The following is a 24569-nucleotide window of genomic DNA, read 5'->3' on the forward strand; positions in this document are numbered from 1 at the left end:
CCTGTTTGCTCTTTGAAGCCAACAGACAGGGAGGAAAACTTCTGACACAGAGAATAATTACCCACATCTGTTTGCTTAAAAGGAGTTTCTGGGCATTTCCTGAAGAACACTTGTAGCGTGTCCTGGGAATCTTACTACTGGAATTAATTGTAGTGAGCACACAGTTGAGGTTGAGGACAGAGATGGCCCTGCAAGATGCACACAGCCGGCTTGAGCTGGTGACGCGACAGCTGGAGCCGACCCCTGGCCTCATATACTTTGACCCTAGAGATGATTATTATGTCTTCTCTAGTTACAGAAGGTATTTAACCTTGGCATTTTATAGACTGCCACGGTTTTATTTTTGTTGCTGCACTAAAATATTCTGACCAAAAAAAAAAAAAAAAAAAAAAAAAGCAACTTAGGAGAAAGGGTTTTACTGCAGTTCACAATTCTGAGTTACAGCCCATCATTTGCAGGAAGTGAGGGCTCGAGCTCAGCCAGCCAGTTACTGAGTTAAGAGGATTCTCTAGTCTTAAACAGTCCAGAGCTCAGCCTAGGGAATGGCGCCGCCCACATGGAGCCCCATCTTCCTACATCAATCAACCATCAAAATAATCCCCCACAGACACACGCCCAAAGGTCATCTACATCTAGACAATTCCTTATTAAGTGAGACTCTGCTCCCATTAAGACTTGCTCCATTGCATCCAGTTGGCAGTTAAAACCAGCCAAGGCAGTAATGCCCTCTCCTGGCTTGAATCGAGAAATTACGATCGATAGAAAGTTTGTCTGTCGTGCCACTGACTAAATACTTGCCCTTTGCATTGTAGTGTGTCTTTCTATCGTTTCTTTGGACAGAAATAAAATCTGAATTGTTTTTTTCTGTCTTCCAGGAATAGTAACATGGCATATACACTGACCACACTTTTATTTAGTTAATACTTTCTTCGTCTGCACATGAAGCTCTTCCCCATCTGTCACGCCTGTGAAGTGCTCTACCGAATGGACAGGCATACCATGCTGCCTTTAGCCGTGACCTATTCATGACCTTTGCCTGTGTCCCTCCCTACAGCAAGCATCTTCTTCTCTTTGTCATGTGGCCTGCGTGATGTTAGGTTTAGAATAAACCCTTAGAGATGGAATTTCTAGGTTCTTTCTTTCTATTTATTTATTTATTTTGGTAAGCAATACCAACTTGCCTTCCATCCTGGCTGAATTAATTCATGCTTCGTCAGCAGTGCCTGGGCACCTGTCACTGGGCACAGCCTGCCTGGGGAAGGATTTTACATCATTTTGAATTTTTACTTTCCATTCTTTCTTCATGACTGTTCATGTCATAGATACAACTTAAGTCCAGAATGGCAAGACTTTCCTCGTGTATTCTTCTAGAAGTTTATCCATTTGGATCGTTCCCTTGAGCTTGGGCAGAGCTAGGATACCAAGTTAACCCTGCACGCGTGTGCACGTGCACACACACACATACACACTCACATACACACGCTCACATATACACACATGCACACACATGTACACACACATGCACACATACATACACATGCATACATACTCACAGATACACTTGCACACATACGCACACATGCAAACAGACACACACATACACACTCAGACATACACACACATACACACTCAGACATATACACACATACACACTTGCATGTATACACACATACATATACATACATACGTATACACACATGTGTGCACGCATACATACATGTACACACACAAACTCGCACATATACAAACTCACACATATGTACACATATACACATTTTCACATATACACACATACACACATGCACACATATGCACATATATACATGCACACATACATACACACTCACATGCAGACACACATACATGTACATACACACTCACATGCAGACACACATGCACACATACACGCACATGCAAACAGACACACATATACACACATACACACACATACATGCACGCGCACACACATACACATGTGCGTGCACACACACTGAGAGTTGTTTGTCCCCTCTTCTCTCATCAGGATATTTTCACGTTCTTGGGTTTGCAGTGCCGTCCCTGCCTTGGACTTGGGTCCCATACATCTTTAGGCAAACTAGAGTGCATGTTCTTTGGAAACACGGGAAAACACACAGCAGTGAAGAACGACAGGCAGGAGTGAACTTCGGTTCGAATCCATTGCTGAGAAGATACTGAGAAGCCTGGAGCAGGGAGATGAGGCAGTTAAGGCGGCGTGGTGCCTCCACGCCTTTCGCTGAGGGATTATGTGGGATGGGGTTCAACCCCAACCTACACTTTGATCATTGGCAAGTGTTTCTTCTTTTTGTACGTAAATTTCCCCCTCTTCAAAATTGGAATTGTCAGTAGAGCATCCTTCATGGATCCTCCTGAGAACCAGTGTGGCACAGAGCCAGGCTGGGTTTCGGGTTGCTACTAGTATGACAGAATATGTTATTCCTTCTCTTGGCACATTCCTCAGTAAAATCAGTGGCTACAGAATACTCATCATGTGGCTGGCTGTAGTGCGATGTCACACACTAACACCATTTGCCAATTCATTTGGCTTTCCTGGGATCAGGGTTCTGAAGGGTTTTTGTCACCCCTCCCGCACCATCCCATGAAGTTCCATTCCCTGATGTGCACACAGAATATTTCCATCCCCACAGGTCTGCATCCACCCCAGCCTCCTCCCCCAACTCCCAAGACAATGTCTCACTGCAGTTCAGGCTACACTGGAGTTACTGTGTGGCTCCTTTCCTCCTAGCAACCCCTGACCAATATGTTCTCCATTCTTGTTGCTTTCCCATTCAAGGCTGTCGTGGAAGCAGGGTCACATGCCATGGCTGGTTTTGGGAGACATTTTCCCTTCATTGGCTTTGCCACAAATCGATGCCTGTGTGATAGATCAATAGTTCTGCCCCTTCCGTCCTCTCTCTCTGATGACTAATACCCAGTGCTGTGGACTTGCCTGTTTGTTTAACCATTTTAAAAATTGTTTACTCATTTCATGCTCCCCCGGTTTGGAGCGGTTATTAATAAAGATACTATGGACATCAATACACGGGGTTTTGTGAATATAGGATTTGTTTCTCCAGAAGAAAAGTCCAGGAGTACACACAGCATCGCCCTCAGCCTTGGTCCAAGAAGCTTCTTTTTGCCTCAGAATGCAGATACAGCCATGCAGAGACTCATGACACTGCAAAGTGTGGAGAGTGACCACTGAGGGATCAGCCCTAAACGGGACATCTACCTCACCCCCACCCCACATCTCAAGGAACGCCCTCACAACTCAAGGAAGAAGCCATGGTTCCTCCAACTGGACCCTCGGGACAGCAGCGAGATCAGCAAACATTCCATCAGGCAGCTGGACTCAGTGGATTCAACAGAAGAGCAAGAACGAGGAAGATGGAAGAAGTCTGTGCTGGTGGTGGGGCCTTGAGGTAGGCATCTCAAGATACAGTGTATAGATGCATGAAATTGTCAAAGAATAAATAAAGAGTATTTTTAGAAGTGCATTTATTTGTGTATATGTGTGTGCTCAAACACATGCACGTGGAGGTCAAATACATGTATATGCAGATAGATAGATAGATAGATAGATAGATAGATAGATAGATAGATAGATCATAGATAAGGTGACAGACAGACAGACACCTAAATAGATCTAGCCTATGGGTCCTGAGAATCAAATTCAGGTTGACGGCCTTATTGACAAGTGATTTTACTCACTGAGCCACCTGGCTGTCCCAATACAAGATATTTTTTAGAAAACAGAAAGAGGGGGCAGCATAGGAGGGTAGGAGACCGAAGGGGAGAAGGAAGGAAAGGCTGGTGGAGGAGCAGGCTGCCGGCCACACTTATTGATGCCGGCAGCTCTAAGGTTGAATGCTCTCTAGTTGTAAACTGCTAAGAGACGCCTCCCATCTCCCATAGTGACGGCCTCCCACCATGACAGATTCGTTTTGCGTTTCTATCAACCACACACGAGCACCCAGCTTCTCTGTATCCCTGTCAGCAGCCGGTATCGAGCACCCAGCTTCTCTGTATCCCTGTCAGCAGCCGGTATCGTCACTGTCTTACCTTAGCCGTTCTGGTGGGGACGTTGTACTAACTCATTGTGGGTTGTTTTGTTTTGCTTTTTAGTTTGTATGATGTATGTTTAGTTGTGTGTGCACATGCATGTGACGTGGAGCATGTATGGAGGACATCTGTGGCAGCCATTTCTCTTCTGCCATGTGGGTTGCAGAGATTCAACTTAACTCACTAGCCTTAGCAGCAAGTGCCTTTGATTTATAATTTTGTTCTCCGCGTATGCGTGTTTTGCCAGAGGCCAGAAGAGAATCCTGGAATATCAGATCCCCAGGAGCCGGAGTTAAGGATGATTGTGAGCCATCATGCATTTGGGAACCAAATCCAGGTCCTCTGGAAGAGCCGGCAACACTCTGAACCATGTTAAGAATGTCTTATATATTCTAGATATCTCACAGGACAGAACTGTGATAGTGTTTGTGGTGGTTTGAATCAGAATGCTCCCCATAGGTGCGTGTATTTGAAATCTTGGTCACCAGGGAGTCAGACTGTTTGAAAGGAGTGAAAGGATTGGGGTGTCTGGCCTTGCTGGAGTAGGTGTGGCCTTCCTTCAGTAGGTGTGGCCTGTTGGAGTGGGTGTGGCCTTGTTTGAGTGGGTGTGGTCTTGTTGGAATGGGTGTGGTCTTGTTTGAGTGGGTGTGGCCTTGCTGGAAGAAATGTGTCACTGATGATGATGGGATTTGAGGTTTCAAAAACTCACACCAGGCCCAGTCATTCTTTCTCTTTCCGCCACCAGAGGTTCAGGATATAGAACTCTCAACTGCTCTGCAGCACCATGTCTGCCTGCCTGCTGCCATGCTCCCCACCATGATGGTAATGGGCTAACCTCTGAAACTATAAGACAGTCCCAATTAAATGCTTTATTTATAAGAGTTGCCTTGGTCATGGTGTCTCTTCACAGCAATAGAATAGTGACTAAGACAATGTCAACAAAAGTTGGAATCACTTGAGAGATGATCCTCTAGGCATGTCTGATAGGATTACCTTGATTATGTTAGTTGAGATGGGAAGAACTGCCCACTTTGGGTGACACTATTCCCTAGGCAGGTGAGTTCTGATGTATATGCATTCATTACCCTCTTCTTCTGCCTTGATATTTAATGGGATCAGCTGCTTCAGACTTCTGGTGCCTTGGCTGCTGTGCCATGACAGACTATGACCTGGAACTGTCAGCTAAAAGAAACTCTGTCTCCTTTAAGTTACTTCTGTAAGAGTATTTTCTCACAGCTACAGGAAATAAAATAAGAAAAGATCTCTTACTTTTGGTGAAGCCCAATGAGTAGGTTGTGATTTTGGAAACTAGCCAGGACACTCAATAAAATGATGATGATGATGATGATGATGATGATGATGATGATGATGATGATGATGATGATGATGATGATGATGAATAGTGTGATGCTGGTGTTACTTGGACCAAATCATTCATTTGCTCTTTTATTTAAGCAAATTCTTGAGCATTTTTCTGCGTAAGCTATGGGCACTGTAGAAAAGTACAAATCTTCCTTCCTATTCTGGGGGCTTGGGGGAAGGCACAGGGAAATGAATGAGTCATATTTTTATTACGGTGAGGGATTTCTCCACCTCCTTGCTCCTGTGTGATGTCTAGGCTGGAGACTCCCCGTCCTGTGTGTTGGAAGACATGCTTGGCGGTGTTCCCTGCGTCTGCCTACCAGGTGCCAGTTGGCTCCTCCGTCATGAAAGTCAGAACTATCTCCAGACATGATTCTTACAAGTCCCTGACAGGAGGAAGGACCAATGAGGGAGTGAAATGTCCTAGGAACATAAAGAAATTAGAACCCAGGGTTACTGGATGGAGTTGTTTAAAGCAAGGCAGTAAGAAAGACTTCAGTGAAAATGTAGCTTTGGCAAAGACTTGAAGGAAGTGAGGTGGAAGATCTCTGGCAAGCAGGAGCTCATGTGCAACAAACCAGGGCAGGGACCTGCCTGACATGGTCCGGGGGGCTTCAGAAACACCGCTAAGGCTGCAGTGGGGAAGCTTAAGGGGGAAACAGTCAAACACAAAAGTGTGAGAAGAGAAATGAGAACAGAATTGTGAGGGGTAGTCAGGTCCCTCTGTCACAGGAGGCATGAATGAGAGGCGGCTAACCAGTGCTACGAGAACACATGGTCACTGTATGGCCACAGTCTCCTTTCCCGTAAAATGCTTTGGACCATTTCTGGGAGACCGAGATGGTGGGTTTGTGCCGGTCCTGACAACCGGGAGACTTATCTTCTCCGTTCAAAAAGTCAAAGCGACATGGCCGAGACAAATTCGAAGGGCAGTGCTTTCAGTGTTTAAGGTGTATGGGTTGTTGGGGGACTTCAGAGCCGAGTGTGTATTTATGGTCATTCCTTGTGAAGCCGTTGGTTTCCCACCCCCTGGGTTTACACAGGGTTGAATTTAATTTACTGCTCACCCAACATCAGCTGGGCCGAGCTGGTAGTGGCGAAGCTCTGTAATGTCAAGGGGGGGTGGAGGCTGGACATCCGTGTGACTTTGGGCCAGCAGCCCCATCTCCCGTGTCATTGTCTGAACAACTGTCACAAGTCGTAACATCTGGATTCGTACAGTGGTTTGTACGCTGCGGTGTGCATCTGTCTTAGCTTTGCTTCCCATCGCTGAGATAAAACACCCTGGCAGAAGCAGCTGAGGGAAGAGAGGGTCTGTCTGGCTCCCCAAGACGGGTTACAGTCCATCTCTGCAGTGGGAGCTTCGAGTGACTGGTCCTGTTAGGCCACGGTTAAGGGAAGGAGTTATGACTTAAATTAGCATCAGTTACACACACAGGCGAGTGCCCACCTTGCACTCCCCCTCTTACACAATCGAGCATTCCCTTCCCAGGAATGGCGCCACCCACAATGGGGAGGCTTTCCACTGCTAAGGTAATCTGTACAGACATAAGCACAGGCCGAGCTAACCTGAGACAGCATCTGATTTAACACCTCTTCCTAGGTGACTCTAGACTGCATCGAACTGACAGTTAAAAGTAACCTCGAGGGGCGAGAGAAATAGTTCAGCATTTAAGAGCACCTGCTGCTCTCCCAGAGGCCGAGGGTTCAATACCATGCACCTACATGACAGCCCACAACTGTTTATGACTCCAGTCCCAGGAGATCCGACACCCTCTTCTGACCTCCCTTGGTGTCAGGCATGTGGTATACACACACGTGTGCAGGCAAAACACTCACATGCACACAAAGATCTTTTTAAAAGTTTTTAAGACTGTCATATCATTTCCATATGAATAACAATGTATTAAGACTAGTAATACTAATGTGTCATTACTAACTAGTAGTCTTGACTAAGTGATAAATAGTTCATAAAATGCAGAAATCATTCCATTCCTCTAACTAAAATGCTTCTCAGGTTTGAGACCTTCAGACCACGTCAGTTCATCCTGGGTTTCCAGAAACTACCAAGAGGAGAGGCCAAAGTTTGATCTAGGACCAAGTTTGTTGTATTTTATCCTCCACTGGAGGAGGAAGCGGTTAAAATCAGTAGAAATGCCAGGTCTCTTGTGAGCTCCTAGAAGCTCGCGCCCTGGGCGCTGTGAGGAAGCTCATGTAGAAGCAGCGGGGCTCTGTTGTGTCTGTCCCACAGCAGGACGTTAGCCTGGGTTAGCAAGGGGAGGAACACCTACATGGGGATGAAGGAAAAGATTATACATGGACATATGTGTGAGTGTGTGCATGTGTGAGTGAATGTGTGTGTGAGTGAGTGTGGGCGTCTGTCTCTCTTTGCATGTCTGTCTCTGTGGGAATGTGGGTGTGTAAGTGTGAATGTGGGTATCTGTCTCTCTTTGCATGTATGTGTGTGGGGGAGTGAGTGTATATGTGAGTCTTGGTGTGCGTGTATATATATGCATGTGGCAGTGTCTAGGTATGTGTGAATGTGTGTCTCTGTGTGCATGTGTATGTATGTGTGTGTGTATGCATATGTGTGTCTTTGTGCATGTGTATGTATATATATGTGGCAGTGAGAATGTGTATGAGTCTCTATGTGCATGTATGTGAGTGTGGGTGGGAGTGTGTGTCTCTGTGTGCATGTGCATGTATGTATGTGGCAGTGTGTGTATATATGTGTTTCTCTGTATGCATGTGTATGTATTAGTGTGTGGCTATGAGTGTATATATGTGTGTGTATCTCTGTGTGCATGTGTCTGTGTGCATGTGTGTGAGGGGGTGTGTCTCTAATGCATGTGTATGGCGTATGTATGTGTGTGTGTATATATGTGTTTTTCTGTGTATGCATATATATGTGTGTGTGGTATGTGCATGTATATATGTGTGGGGTGTGTCTCTGTGTGCATGTGCATGTATGTATGTGGCATGTGTGTATGCATGTGTGTGTGTGTGGCTATGAGTGTATATATGTGTGTGTATCTCTGTGTGCATATGTATGCATGTGTGTGGTGCTGTGTGTATGTGTGAGAGTGTCTCTCTGATGCATGTGTATGTATGTGGCAGCAAGAATGTGTGTCTCTGTGTGTATGTGTGTGACTGCATGTGTGTGTGTGTGTGTGTGTAAGTGTGTCTGCGCGTGCATGCATGTAAGGGATGGTGATAAAGGGAGACTTCTGGCCCAGGTAAGTGTGGAGGGAGACTCTGTCTATCTTGCTGCTGCAAACTAAGTTTCTGGCGGGCTGTCCCTTCTCAGGTCCTCTGCCCCTGCCCACACTGGGCACGTTACAGGTGTCACCTGCTCTTCCAACTCTCCAGGCAGACGCACAGAGGGCCTGCAGGATCGGAACTGCAGGAAGCCTGCAGTGACCTTCCCTGTCCGGCAGATATCAGTTTATAAAGTTTGCTTAACTTTTAACCTGTAAATTTTACAATTTCACTCTGGTAATTTGCAAAAGGAAGTGGAGCAATGGGGGCTTAAAAATAAGCGAAGTATGCACACAGAGATACACACACATACTCCTCTGAGCGAAGGAGGCAGCTCAGAGGGTAAAAGTGCTTTCCACAGGAGCTGCACCACCAGAGCTCCATTCCCAGATCCGTGTAAAAGCTGAATTTCCCAGCGTGTGTCTAGAGTCTCACGCTCCTGTGGGAAGTGAGAGGCGAGGACAAGAGAATTGCTCAGACATCCATGGGCCGGCTAGCCTGGGGTACGCAGCCACAGAAACAAGAGAGACTCTGCCTCAGAAACTGGGTGGACGGTGAGAGCCAGCTCTGAACGTTGACCTTTGACCTCTACCTGCACACTCACGCTCACAAGGAAAACTGTGAGGTGCTTATAACATCCAAAGTGTACAACCACGAGCACCATAATTAAGGATACCAGACAACAAATGCGTCAGAAAAACATAATAAATCCCACAGGCAGCACAGAGTGACGTGTGCTTGGTCATGGGGTGCCACGTCTTGTTATGCAAGAAAAGCAAGTTCAGACAGACATCCTTGTCTTGTTCATAAAACATTTTCAAAAATGATTTTTTTTCTTTTCTTTTTTTCAGAGCTGGGGACCGAACCCAGGGCCTTGCGCTTGCTAGGCAAGCGCTCTACCACTGAGCTAAATCCCCAACCCCAAAAATGATTTTTAAAATTTGTTTATATGCACATATATGATGCTGTGTGAGTTTACGCATGCTACATGCATGCGAGTACGCATAGAAGAGGGGGTGGATTCCCAGAACTAGAGTTACAGGTGGTTGTGAGACACCCGATGTGTGAGCTGGGAACTGAACCAGGGTCCCAGCAAGATCAGTGAGGATTCTTGATGCTGACCCTCCCTCCCACCTCCGTATGAAGCCTTTATGTCCTTGTGGAGATGCTGGTCGTGTGTGTGTGTGTGTGTGTGTGTGTGTGTGTGTGTGTGTGTGTGTCAGGGGTGAGGATGGAGGCTGAGATAGATTAAGTTAGTGAAGACGCTGGGGCATTGAAAGTAGAAAGAACAGAGATGTGGGAAGAGAGCTGCTTTGCTGGAGTTTGAGGGATGGGCAGACTCCCTCACTGGAAGTTTGAGGTAACTCTTTTTTCTGAGGTAACTCTTAAAACTTGGAAGAGGTAACACTTAAGACTGGGAGGGTGGGGTTTGGAGAGAGGGCTAAGCCCTTAACAGTTCACACTCTCTTGGAGCAGACCCCAGCTGGGCTCCCAGCAGTCAACATCAAGCAGCTCCCAACTGCCTGGAACCCACGTCCAGGTGATCTGACACCCTCTTCTGCCCTCCATGGGCAATTTCACATATTCATACATACACACACATGCACACACACACACACACATGTACACACACACATGCACACACATGTACACACACATACACACACGTGAACATGCACACATAATTACTCACAAACATGCATGCACACATATGCATATAAACACACAAATGTACATGCACGCACATGCATGCTCACACACATGCATGCACATACACACAGATAGACATACACACACGCATGCCCACAAACATGCATGCACACACATACATATACATGTACATGCACACAGACAGACATACACACATGCATACTCACAAACATGCATGCATATACATGCACACACATACATGCACACACATGCACACATACCTAATTTTTTATTCACTTTATATCCCTCTTGCTGCCCCCCTTCTAGGTCATTTCCTCCCACAATCCCTTCTCCATCCTCATTCCCTTCTCCTTTGCGTGGAGACCCCTGATTATCCCCCACCCTGGCATATCAAGTCTCTGTGGGGCTAGGCACATCCTCTCCCACTAAGGCCAGACAAGGCAGCCCAGTTAGAGAAACTTATTCCACAGATAGGCAACAGCTTTAGAGACAGCCCTCGATCCAGTCATTGGGGGACCCACATGAGGACTGAGCTGCCCATCTACTACATATGTGCTTGCAGATTGGGGGGGTTAGGTCCAGCTCCTGTATGCTCTTTGGTTGGTGGTTTGGTCTCTGAGAGCCCCAAGGGTCCAGATTAGTTGACGATGTTGGTCTTCCTATGGAATTCCTATCCCCTTCGGGCCCCCTCTCCCAACTCTTCCTTAAGACTCCCTGAGCTCCATCCACTGTTTGGCTGTGGGTCTCTGCATCTATCTGCATCAGCTGCATGCTTCTCAGAGGACAGCCCTGCTAGACTCCTGTCTGCAAGCATATCAGAGTAGCATTACTAGTGTACAGGATTAATGCTTGCCCACGGGATGGGTCTCTAGGTGGGCCGGTTATTGCTTGGCTAGTCCCTCAGTCTCTGCTCCAGCCCCCTTCCCTGAATTTCCTGTAGACTGGATAAATTTTGAATCCAAGGTTTTTACACACCTAATTTGTTAAACACCCTAAAAGAAGGTGTAGAGAATGAATGTGAACACCTCCAGGCACCCAGAGGGGCAGAAGATTCCAGAAATGGGAAATGATTTGTAGTGTGGTATGTTTGAGAAACTCTAAGACAGCAGACCAGAAAGAACAGAGAAAGAGGAATCAGAGAGAGGCCCAGCAGGCCTAACACAGAGTTGGGACTGACCCCAAAGTCATGGGAGTCACGGGAGGGAGGTGGAGGCTACTGGGAAACTAGTAAACCAGCCGAGAGTCATGGCCATCATGGTGTAGAGTGGTGACAGTTTTGGCTCCCAGTCATTGTGAAAATGGAACCAGGAAGGAACACTTCCCAACCACTTCCCAGGAACCAACAAACTCCACACCCCCAAAGCTGAGCAGTTACTGGGAAATGACTTCTTATTGTTACTGTTATTGTTACTGTTATTGTTATTGTTATGGTTGTCGACATGATTTGACTGTACGGATATTGTGGGGAAATCATACAGATCATCAGACATGAAGACTGTGAACGTGGAAAACCTCGGCCTCTCTGACACCCTCCTTGCAGACTTGAGAGAAAAGGGGTTTTGTTTTGGATGTGATAGGCACTGCTCAGTTTGTTACCCTCTGGCCCCAAACAATGTCCCTCCTACCAACTGGGATGAATGTGTTAGCGAGAGGGGGAAGGGAGGAGAGAGAAGGACTCTCATAAATCCCGATTGTCCTGCATGGCCGTGGGCAGAAGAGCTATGGCTGGAATTAGGGGATAAGGAAGAGAGGGGTGTGTCGTGAAAGGAAGACTCTTGAGAGTCCACGTCCAAGGAGTTGCAACTGTGAAAAGTCTGTTTTGTTCCCAGGACATAGTCGACAGCGAGGAGAGAAAGCAAGAAGTTGACACTCTGAGTTACTCTGTCCCTGCGGATCCAGAGGTGCTGGGGACCACGAAGGAGGACCCCCAGGTGGTAGACACCACAGAGAATAGTAGTTCCATCATGAGCTTCTTCAAGACACTAGTAAGTAGTGGTCACTGTCCTTCGTCAACTCCATTGTCTCTGTGTCTAATTCCGAGAGTCAAGCTTACTTGAATGTTGTGGGCACCAAGATTATTGCCGGGGCCATGAGACAAAGTTCCTTCAAAGAGCTGCATTCATCTGGCTCTCAGTGACAAAGGTTTAGAGTGGGAAGCCATGACGAGAGCATGGGAGCGGGGGTCTTAACCGTGGGATACGAGCCGTGATGGTATCCATCAGCAACTGGTATCTGTTTACGTCATATGCAATATCACCCTGACTTCAAAAGGGAAAATGGGGAAAATGTCGGGATGTGGCACAGGCACTGTGCTTGGACTAACAGAACATGGGCAGTCCTCTGGGAGGCGACTCTGAATGCGGTCAAATCTTGGTGGATACCGAAGATCTAATACATTATAGAATAAAATGTTGATGTGAGATGCTCAGGTCTCTACTCTGCTGAAGGTGCGTTTTAGTTCCCACCTTTCAGTGTGGTAAACTAGACCACCCTGAAGAGTCTGTCTGCACAAACTAAAAGTCACATTCAAGAGACATCGTTTTTGACATCTACATTTCTCAAACTTTTCAGGTTTCGCCTAACAAAAGTGAAACAAAGAAGGACCCAGAAGACACGGTAGGCACCCTGAAGTATATATGTGTCAGGGTTGATGCAGAGAATTGGGTTTGCATTTGTCTGTGAGCGTGTGTCAGACGAGATACATATGAATAGCATGTGTTAATATATGCACATGTATGTGTTAATATATGCACATGTAGGTGTTAATATATGCACATGTATGTGTTATATATGCACATGAATCTACTTAGAAAATCAATAGCACTGATGGATTGTCCTTAAGGTGTCCTAGATTGTGACAGTGGTTTTGTTTGCTTAGTTTCTGTAGTGTTGGGGGGATCGGATCCAGAGTCTCTTGCCTAGAAGGCAAGCCCTCTACCCACTTAGCCACCTTGCCCCGGTTAATGGTATTTTAATAAAAATTTTAGCTGGGCATAGTGGCACATGCCTTTAATCTCAGCACTTGGGAGGCAGAGGCAGGTGGACCTCTGTGAGTTTGAGTCCAGCCTGGTCTACATAGTGAGTTCCAGGAAAGCCAGGGCTACACAGTGAGACCCTGTCTTGAAGAGGGGAAAAGTTAGTGAGATGGTTGAAAGGTGATATTCTGGCTGAAGAATGTCACAATACCCAACCGTTAATAGATAACTGTTAACCCAACCGTTAAATATACAATAGATACAAATTACTACTCACTATACCATCATTGTCTCTTTTTACCCATTGTGCTTAGAAAAGAAAATGAGGAAATATCGTTTTGTTTTGATTTTTTTGTTTTTGTTTTTTGCTTGTTTGTTTTGTTTTGTTTTGTTTTGTTTTAAGACTTTCCCCGAAGTGGAAGGCAGAAGTTCTACATCTGAGGCTGTTCACGTGTTCTCCATTTTCACATAAATAGTAGGTCTCTATTGCAGGACAATGTTGGACTAGAATAGTTGCCACTGGATGTGTGCTGTGACAGGTCAGGTGGAGTCAGGGCTCCGCTGAGCCTGGAGTTTTACAGGGCTCAAGTGTGGACCGTTCCTCTCTAAGTAAACTTGGGATGAAATAACCATCTTACGGATGCTTTTCCTTCCATGTGGCAGGGCTGGTGGTCTGTAATAGAACATGTGGTTTAAATTCCACATGAATTCCAGATGAAGCTGGAGAGAGATGTGTGTCCAGTAGAAGTGCTTTGGTGGGGACAGGATAGAGTAAATGGCTTAGCCAGTCCCCACCTATTGAGTTAAGCTATGGCAGAGGTGGAGGGAACACCCTTTATTTTACCCTGAAAAGCTTGCATTTGAGCTCACATTCAACATGGTGGCCGTGTGATCCTAACTTACGCCAACCCAAGCCTCCACATCTGTAAAAACTGGCCCAATTAAGATTCTGTCCACCAGTTGCAGGGTGCAGGGAAGGCGCCACAAAGCCTTGCAAATTGTAGTGTTCTGTTCAAACATAGCCTTACTTCCAAATCACTGAGTGGATCGATCGATTCTTCTAGAATTGTCTTTTCCCATTGAAAAACAGATTCCTTAGAAGTACTCATTTGCCCGGAGGCAGCTAAGGTCAAATCCAGTGAATGGTTGGGTCACAATGTTTCTCTTTTGTCTCTGTGTTTTTCAGTTCTTGGAGCTCCATACTCAGCACCCTGGGCTGTCAGCTGGGGATGTGGGTGGTTGGGTCGATTCCCAAGTGACCCGATGCACTCTTTCTGTTCAGCTGGTCTGCGGGCCAATACCCATCCACAGTGCAGATGTGGTCCCCACAGAGCACACTTTGGTGACAAAATCTCATTGTCCCAATAGGCTGAGAAGTCCCTACTGGGAGCCTGGATTGTAGAGGAGGATCATGAGTACAGGTTGTGATACCCAAGAACCAGCCTCTCCTCTGTATTTGTCTTTGGGGAACCTTTTTCTTCTAAAATTCCCAAAGCGCTTTTGAAAAATCTCCATCTCTGTCCTACTCAACCCTGAGTCATTTTGATATATAATTTTATTTCCTTATTTTTTTTATATATTTATTTTATGTGTAGGGGTGTTTTGGCTACATGTGTGTAAATGTACCACATACATGCAGTGCCCATGGAGATCAGAAGAGGCCATCTGATCCCCTGGAACAGGAGTCATAGGAGGTTGTGGGCCACCAAGTAGGTGCTGGGAACTGAACCTGGGACCTCTGGAAGAGCAGCTGGTGCTCTTAACTGCTGAGCCATCTCTTCAACCACCTAAAAAAAAACAAACCTCACAGCATTTATAACTTGAGCCAACGGTTTATTACGACTGCAGCTGCCTTCCCATCCCCTCCCATTTCAGCTCAATGAATTGGTTCACACCAGAAACTTCCATTGCCCAGGAAAATCTGCCCTTGTAGAAGTCACTCAAAATGTTTGTGGGTGATATTATTTTCATGAAGAAAATTGGTTTGGGGATGAAAGTCATTTGGTTACCACCACATTTAGCTAAGGAAGCAAAATCAAAACACAAAAGATCGCTTGTCAGCCAGTGGGTTTTTTTTTTTTTTTTCTTTCACAGGTGACAATGTCATTTACATATTTAAAGCTGTCAGCCAGGATTGCAGTGTTATCTTTTTGGTTGCGGTTATGTTTCCTTTGATGTTTTAAGTCACGTGATCACAGCTTAAAATGTTACTGCCTTAAGTAAATAGGGGTAAGGGGGTTGTTTTGGATTGGAGGGCGGGGTTCCGAGATGTGTTGATTTGAATCATTTATATAAGCGACCGTTTTAAAAAAAAAAAAAATGTGTGCCTGAGATTGACTCCGAATATACTGTTTAGCGAGTTGTTTTTGAGAATTTTAAAAAGGTAAGTATTCCCATGATGCTTTGCTTGTGGTTAGGCGATGAGTATTCCCATGATGCTTTGCTTGTGGTTAGGCAATGAGTACTCCCATGATGCTTTGCTTGTGGTTAGGCAATGAGTACTCCCATGATGCTTTGCGGTTGGGGGGATGTGAGTGACACACCAGTAACTAATTGTCACAGTGTCTGAATATACTTTGAAACAGAAGAGACACGTGGGTTTGTTTAAAAGCAAATCTCTAAGCTGTGCCTGATGTTGTCCAGAAGGCAACCAAGGCAGACAGTGTCTGCGATGGACACGCTGGCCAGAAGATGTCGGAGACGCAGGCTAAAAGCAAGAAGAAACGCCTGGACAGCCCCAGGCTAGGACTCTCCATTAGAAAATTCTTTAGGCACAAGGTCTGTATTTCCTCAAACCGCGAGGAAAAAGGACCCTGTTCTTCACTCTGACGCCTAGGATCCAGTGTCTACCAGCTCCTCAACAGGAGATCCCCAGCCTTGAGTGGCTGTGATCAGTGAGAGGGACTTGAAGAGGCTGAGGCCTGAAATTTGGGCGTCTAAGCCCCCATAGCTATAAACAAAAAACTGGCTCCTTCCAAGTGTGGACCAGGGTTCTGAAATTCTCATCCGTGTTTCCCAGATGTCAGTCGTTGGCATGCCTTCAACAACTTTACTTAAACACACTGTTAATCACTTGGTATTTTTATACTAAAATTGACTAGTCCTATTTATGTGTCCCTTTAAAAATTAAAGCTTCATATTCCACTATATGAGGAAAGCCAGAATCATTTTTCCTAACAGGAAAATGACCATTAATGTGGTTAATTAAAAGTAACACTTTAGCTCATCTCTGTTGAGCTTTGAATCCAGTGTCCTCCAGGCTTTGATTAGGAAGGCACTGGCGGGTGGAGACTATTAGAGCCATCCCACCAGCAGACTTTTCTGCAGAATATCATTAAATGACTGGAAAGCCAGAAAAGGGACAGAACACTATTTGAGTTTTGCTTCGCATCCGGGTTGTAAAGTTGTGCTATGCCACCCACTCTTTGGGAAACTCTCTTCCGACCTCATGATAACAATACTACCTTTCTGTCGTCCGCCACACCTGCTCCCTCTGTTGACTGAGTTCATACTGAGCCCACATAGATGGCAAGCGGAGGAAAGCGGTGAATGAAGACAGAGCCAATGCTATCGATTGACATTAGCTCAGCTTTGGGGACAAGCTCTTCCTACAGGAGGGAAGACACAGTACACGTCTAAAACCACTGATGCAAAGGAACTCGGAGTTGGGGCCAAATGCTTAGAATTTCTTCTTAAAATATTAACCACTGTCCACCAAAGTTAGTGAGCCTGCTTTAAAAAAAAAAAAAAAAAAAAAGTTCCATGCTCCATTTTGTAAAGTCCCAGGACTGGGTATGCAAATGGAATTTTCCAGAATCTGCCTTTGCATATGCAAATAACACAAGGCCACCTTCAATTTCCTCAAAGGCTTTTTTTGCTCTGTAAGGAGATGAAGACAGATACTGCAGTAAGAAAGAGAGGAACACTAAAACGTGGTCCTGGGGGGTCTAGAGAGAAGCTCAATGGTTAGGGGCACTTGCTGCTCTTTCAGAGGATCTGAGCTCAGTTCCCAGTACTCACAGCTCACAGCTATCTGAAGCTGCAGCCCCAGGGCATCCAACATCTTCTGACCTTTGAGGGCTCTGGACTCAAGTGTGCACGTGTGCTTGCACACACTACACACACACACACACACACACACACACACGTAAAATTTTAAAAAGTCAATAAATTTTTTTTTTAAAAGTAGTGCAGGCTTCTGGACATAGCAGTGCATGCCTCTAATCCCAGAACCTAGCAAACAGAGGCAGGAGCATCACCCCCAATGCTTGCAGAGCCCCTGTCTTAAATAAAAGATAAATAAACGTGTAAATAATAATGGTACGGCCACCTAGGTACATAGAGCACAGAGTAGTGGCAGCCAATGAGAAACATCACAGACCTTTACCCAAAGGAATCTGGCCTAGCGTGAGGGTTACATGCGGAGGGAGAACCTTGGGTGTTTGAGACGTCTCTCTACACGCGTGTCGCGCTCTCTACCCCACATCTGCCCTGCATCATCACGAGCATTTCGCGTGTCACCAAGCTGCATATCCGTAACATCTTCCCACCATGACCACCCCACCCACGGTCCACCATTTCTACTGCTTCCTATTAGCAATGGCTCCTTTGGGACGAGGATGGGATCCGGACGCTTAAAACATTGCAGGGGGTTCTGTCCTCTGGGATTCTGTAACCCAGACACACAAGCCTCAGGGTTGTCAGGGCTGTGCCTTGATTGACACTTGGTTTCCCATTCAGATGTAAATTAAAATAGGGGAGCGATCCCAAGCGCTCCCCTTCTCCTTTATGCAAAGATTTGTCACTGGCTTTTACCTCTGTGTCAAGGGCTGTTTCTTTCTTCTCTTTTGATGATTCTGTTGTCCTTAGGAAAAATACACCCAGGTTCCCCATGAGGCTGTCCTCTATGACAGAAGGGGGAATCCAATCAATTTGAAGTTCAGCTCAGTCTGGTCATGCATGCTTCCAACCCCCAACATTTGAGCTTCCTTGGTCAAGTAACAAACCTGAGGCCAGCCTGAGCTGGTATCAAGGAGCCATGGCGACAATAAGACCCTTTCTTAAAAGCAAATGCATAAATACGTAGATTTTCTTAGTTAAAATTAAGATTGGGAGGCTGGAGAGAAGAGGCAACAGTCAAGAATCCTTGCTGCTCTTTGAAAGCTTTTTGGCTACGGGCACCCACATCTGGCAATTTATAACTGCCGGCAACTCCAGCTCCAGGGGATCTGATGCCTCCCTCTGGCTTCCGTGTGCACCCCCTCACATGGGCACATGCACATACCTGCACATACACACACACACACACACACACACACACACACACACACACACACACACAAAGGCATACACACATAAATTTTAAAATGTATTGTGCTGTCTGGTCTTATGTCCACTTGACACATGAACCAGAGTTACCTGACAGGAAGGAACCTCAACTGAGGAAACGCCTCCCTAACATCAGGCATTTTCCTAACTAGTGATTGATGTGGGAGGGCCAAGTCATTGTAGATAGTGGGCCCTAGGCTCTCTGAGCAAGCCTTGAGGAGCAGGCCAGTAAGCAGCACCCCTCCACAGCCTCTGCATCGGCTCCTGCCTCCAGGTTCCTACCCTGTTTGAGTCCCTGTCCTGACTTCCTCCAATGATGAACACCTATATGGAAGTGTAAGCCAAATTAACCCTTTCCTCCCCCAGCTGGCTTTTTGCACATGGCCTTTCATTGTATCAACAGAAACCCTTACTAAGACGCATCATTTGTGAACAAGGAAGGCTAGAACTAATAAATACAGTAAGTTCTGGGGGCGGAGCTGGGGTACTCCATGCAAGGTAAGGGATCTACTCCTGCCCTCCAGCCCTCACCCACGTTCCTGTTGGAAGAAGCAAGAACACTGCTTTCCCTTCCTAACCCTGAACCTTTGTCTCTTGGGGTTAGGACATAAGATGCTTCAGAATCCAACTTAGTCCCAAGTGTTTCCAATGTTCGGCGGCAGCACACACATACGGAGGCCAGGCATTGACCGACGCCCCACCGCTCGGTGGGGCAGCTGCACTTGTTATGAGAAGCCAGCCCTCAAGTCTCTTCTGTTTTCCACTTGCCAACTATTTGAGGTTCTTGTTTTGATGTCTGTACCTTCCTGAGCCCTTACTATGTGTCCCACGTCCAGAAATAAAGCCAAGGGGATCACTTATTAAGAAGATTGTCCCCAGAGCTGTTAAGAGTCCCAGGTGTAGAGTCGCCGGGTAAAATAGAAGCATGTGCAGTGAAATTCAGACTTCAGATGCACAAAAAACGATTCTATGTTGAAATTCATTGTTTATGCAGAGACACAATTATTAATAAAAAGAAATAATTTTAGCATAAATTTCAGTATATTCCATGCAATGTTTAGGGTAGACTTATACTAGAGAAGTTTTATTTTCTGGTTTGAAACTCAAATTTAATGGGGGATTCCTCGTTTTAAAATTACACCTGTCAGTCACATGGGAGTGCAGGTGCTCGAGGAGGCCAGTAGAGGGCATCAGGTCCCCTGGAGCTGGAATTACAGGTGGTTCTGCGCCTTGGGCCGACCTGTGTGGATATGGGATCCAAACTTAGATCTTTTGCAAGAGCAGGTTGCTCTCCTAACCACTGCACTATCTTTCCTATATTGTCATTTTTAATTGCAGTCTGATAACCTTCTAGAGCAGCCTGCCTCCGAGTCAGTCTGGAATCTTAATGTCCCCTACAGAATCCAGAGAAAGGAGAGTAGATTATCAAATGTCAGCAGAACACCGTGTGTGTGTGTGTGTGTGTGTGTGTGTGTGTGTGTGTGTGTGTGTGTGTGTGTGTGTGTGTGTGTGTGAAGGTGGGCTGGCAGGGAAGGCAAACCAAGAGAAGCTTTGCTGGGCTCTGTCCCAGGAATCAAGGACTGGATGGAAACTAGTCATGGCAGGATCTGGTCCTCTCTCCCTCTTTCTCCCCCCCTCTCAGTTTATTTAAGAAGATCACAGGCACCAGCTATGAATGTAAACATTAGAAAAGTGGCTTTTAAGATTCTGGTCATCTCTAGTGTCATGGTGTCACTATAGTGACACACCTCTATGTCATCCCAGCACTCCGAAGGCTGGGGCAGGAGGATAGCTGCTTCTGGCCCAAGCAGAGCTACATGAAAAGGCCTTCTAGCAATGGCCAAACAGCAAACGAGAACCAAAAACTATTTCAAAATTTCCTGAATTTGTCTGAATCCCATTTTTATTGTCAGGTATTTTTCTTTTAGTCAAAAATTGTCGGGGAATTTAAATATGCTTTCTGTAATGAAGTCAGCTCAAAAGAATCCAGTGCTAAAACTTGAACGTCAATATTCACTCATGTCCAGACATATTTGGACTTTATGAGTCCTTATCCAGTGATTTAGGAGAAGCAGAGACTGGGAATTAACAGTAATATATTGGGGTGGGGATTATATTAAAACAGATGTGTTGGTGCAGAGCTGTGCTCTCAGACTTGAGATGGTGAGATGGTAAAGGCAGGAGGGTCAGAAGTTCAAGGTCAGCCTTGGTTGTATAAGGAACTGAGGCCAGCCTGGGCTACATGAAGCCCTTTGGGGAATGGGGAGAGAGAAGAAAAATGGAGGGGAAAGAAAAGAGAAAAGAAAAGCAATGTGAGATACCTTCAACCAGGCTTCGGCACAGCTGAGGAGGGAGGAGGGAAGCTGAGGGCTTGGATGACAGGGAAGGAAGAGGGGGAAAGAGCAAAACCAACGTTACCTCCTAAAGAGGCTTCGTGTGGGCTGTGAAGGGGGATCCAAGAGTAAGAGTGTGGTCTGTGGATCTTCACTGGTGTCCAGACTCCTTTCTGCCTTCTCCATGGCCTGGGTCTACAAAGTGGGGCGTGGGAGAAAAGATCAGAACTCCCATGGCCGACATAGTATCACCACCCTCGCTTAGCTTTCATGTTGGCTTGGTTACGGTAACAGCATTTACACAAAAAACACGAGCTGGCGTGCATGATTGTGTGCAGAGTCAGAACAGGTCTGTGGATGGAAGTCTGGTCAAAGCTATTTGGAGACAAGAACCTTGGCAAGAACACTCTCTCTCTCTCTCTCTCTCTCTCTCTCTCTCTCTCTCTCTCTCTCCCTCCTCCCTCCCTCCCCTCCTCCTTTCTTATTTTCCTTCCTTATTTTCTTTTTACATTGACTGAGTGATTGACTGGTGCATATGCAGGCGTGCATGTGTGCATGTGTGCATGCGTGCATGTGTGCGTGGTGCATGCTTGTATATCTTGTGTGTGTGTGTGTGTGTGTGTGTGTGTGTGTGTGTGTGTGTGTGTGTGTGTGTGTGTGTACAGGCACATGCAAGCCTGACAGTAGACGTGTGCAGGTCAGAGAACAACCCTCAGGGGTAAGTTCTCGCCTTCTACTATGTGGGCTCTAGGTTTTGAACTCAGGTCATCAGGCTATGAACAAGTTTCTTTCCCCCACTGAGCCAAGAGCTAGTCCAGAACTTCACTGTCTAATAACACACCTCCTCTCTCCAAAACTTACCCCCCGAGTTACTTACATAAGCACCATTACTAACAGGTCTCCCCACTTTTTCCTTCCCAAAAGGAAAATAACCAGTAAATTAAAAAAAAAAAGATTTTAACATGCAGCTACTTTCACCGTGGAAATTTGCATAAAACAGAAAGTTTGAAAGGAAAAAAATTAACATCATGCAGGCTCCCAGCCCACACGTATATTAACAGAGAAGAATCTTTTACTTCCGAAAGCATGAAATTCTTCGCGTTTCACTTTTCTTTTTGAAAACCAAACTGCACAGGACACCGAGAATTCACCCACTACTCCAGCCAATCTCAAGTCGGACAAAGCCGACCTCACCCCCCAGGAGACCCAAGGGACAGCCAAGAGTTCCAAGGGCAGCAGTCAGCCAGGCCAGGCGCCATCTGCTGGAACCAGCGACACAGCAAGAGGTGGTGGCAAGGAGAAGGCGGGGCCCACCTCGTTACCGCTGGGAAAGCTGTTTTGGAAGAAGGTGAGTCTTTGTGAGGCGTTTGCAGGCTCCTTGGGGCCGAGGTGGCTCAGGAGTTATTTCCTGATTCTCAGAGGTTATCTCCCTCCCCCTCCATGAGTCAACTTGTCATTGAATTGAGAACTCCTAATGTACCCCTGGGTGATCGTGTTGTACGCTGCAGGTCCTCTGTGGAGGAAAACCAGAGACGAACAAGTAACAATTGTATTCTTTGAATGACCTGGACCAGTGACAGAAGGCTGTGGTGTGTGGTGGCTATATTGTCCCTCTGTGATGGTCTGTCGGTAACCTGGGCTTCCTCAACACACACCTTGCCTGGGGAGAGGACATTCTGTCTTCACCCCTCCCTGTCCAGATACACCCTTCGGGGCTGATTCTTGACCTCCATTTTAGAAAATAAGGCTGTCCACCCTGTGGACAGCAGGGGCAAGGCTCGTGCTCTGCATCAAAGGCAGAGGGGGTGCAGTTTGCACAGAAACGGTGGCTGGGTTGGCGCAGAGCAAACCCCACTGTACCACATGTTCAGAATGCTGACCTGGTTCGAATTTCTCCAAAAGATGAATGAGAAGTTGGGGTGGATTCACATAGAGGCTTCCAGGACAGCAGGACTAAAAATAGAGAGACCTGGTCTCAAAAAACCAAACCAACCAAAACAAACAAACAAGCAAACATTGTACATATATTCAAAGCAACTGGCGATTGACATAGATGTTTGCAGCCTAGAGAAATGACTCCATGGTTCAGAGGGAGTACTGCCCTTGCCAGGGACCTGGGTTCCATTTGGACACTCAGACTGAGAGGTTCATAGGTGCCTGAAACTCCAACTCCAGAGAACCTGACATCTTGGGCTTCTGTGACCACGCACGTGTGCGCATACACACACACACACACACACACACACACACATACACACACATACACACACACACATACACACATACACACACATATACACACATACACACACCACACACACACACACACACACACAAACTTAAATCATTGTTGAAAGCAGATTATTGCTCAAGGCAAGGCTAGGTGCATTGAGTTTAGAAAGGAATCCAGTGAAAAGGGAACACGTTATATAAAAAAAGATGGTCCCGGTGTGAGGCAAATTTGGATTCTTGAAGAATCACACACCAAACAGAAGAAGTGCATGAATGACTTACTGTTGGCAAAGGGGTGGGGAGACTGGGAATGAGTTTTGAGGCCACAGTGAGAGATTGGGGGGAGGAAGGGTAGGAAAAGGAAGAAAGGGAAGAAGGGAAGGAGGGAGGGAGAGAGAGAGAGAGAGAGGGAAAGAGGAAGGAAGGAAGGAAGGGCAGGTAGGGCTTGAGGCTGGTGCTGGCAGAAGCACGGGGGAAGGTTACAGCCCATCCTGTTCATGTGGAGAGTCCCACACTGGACAGGAACACATGACCCAGGACCCCTCTGTGCTCTATGGGTGACAGAGTCATCGAAGAAGGCACCGTGGAGTGCTGAACGCGTGACAGGTGGAATCTTATCCCTGCAGGAAGTCTGATACAGCTCCAGGATGTCGTCCCTGTCCTGGCCCTCTGGGCTGCTGTCTCACTGACAGACCTTTCCACCCTCCTGGGCCCACGAGGCAGGGAAACCCCCAGCAAAAGGCTAGAAGCTCGGAGACAGACGAGCGATGAGACGGGACATCCAGGCTTTGTGGGCTGAGGGTTCATCGGGCATGTGTGAGCGCAGATCAGCTGTCACGTGATCGAAACGGGCCACCTTCTATCGTAAAGAAACTCTAAGAGTTGAACGCATTTTTAAACAAGAGAGCGCTTGTGGAGGGAGCTGACGCGGATAAACTACGTGCTGTGTGGCTCTTTAGGCGGTGTTTGGTGTTTTTATTAATCTCTGAGAATTCTGTGCAATGCGTTTGATCATATCCACGCCCCCCCCCAGCTGCCCCCAGACCCACCCCTCCCGTACCTACCCAGCTGTACGTCTTGTTTTTAAGCTTCTTCACCCCGCAAGTCTATTTTGTGCCACATTTATTCTTGGATGTGTGGTCCTCCCTTGGAGGGTGGCCAACTAGCCAGGGCTTACTCTTATAAAGACCGACCCACCCTCAGCTTCCCAGCTGCTGTCAGTTGCCAATCATACCTTGGCTAGGGCGGGACTTCCTGCCCACTTTCTCCACGTGAGCATTTAGACTAGCTTATAGCTCCTTGTTCTCAGTGACATACAAGTTTTCCATGG

The 24569-nt window shown here is 46.5% G+C and overlaps 1 protein-coding gene across 1 annotated transcript in view; it reads left to right on the forward strand.

Moving 5' to 3' along the window:
• Bcas1 (brain enriched myelin associated protein 1) overlaps positions 1-24569 on the forward strand; it is an 84301-nt gene that overhangs the window by 30517 nt on the left and 29215 nt on the right. Inside the window, exons 5-8 of the mRNA XM_032904727.1 lie at positions 12201-12356; positions 12943-12987; positions 15990-16124; positions 22143-22355. Of these exons, the coding sequence (XP_032760618.1) occupies positions 12201-12356; positions 12943-12987; positions 15990-16124; positions 22143-22355 (549 nt within the window). The remainder of the gene's footprint in view (positions 1-12200; positions 12357-12942; positions 12988-15989; positions 16125-22142; positions 22356-24569) is intronic.

The sequence above is a fragment of the Rattus rattus genome, chromosome 5 (genome assembly GCF_011064425.1).
Source record: "Rattus rattus isolate New Zealand chromosome 5, Rrattus_CSIRO_v1, whole genome shotgun sequence".
NCBI lineage: Eukaryota > Metazoa > Chordata > Mammalia > Rodentia > Muridae > Rattus > Rattus rattus.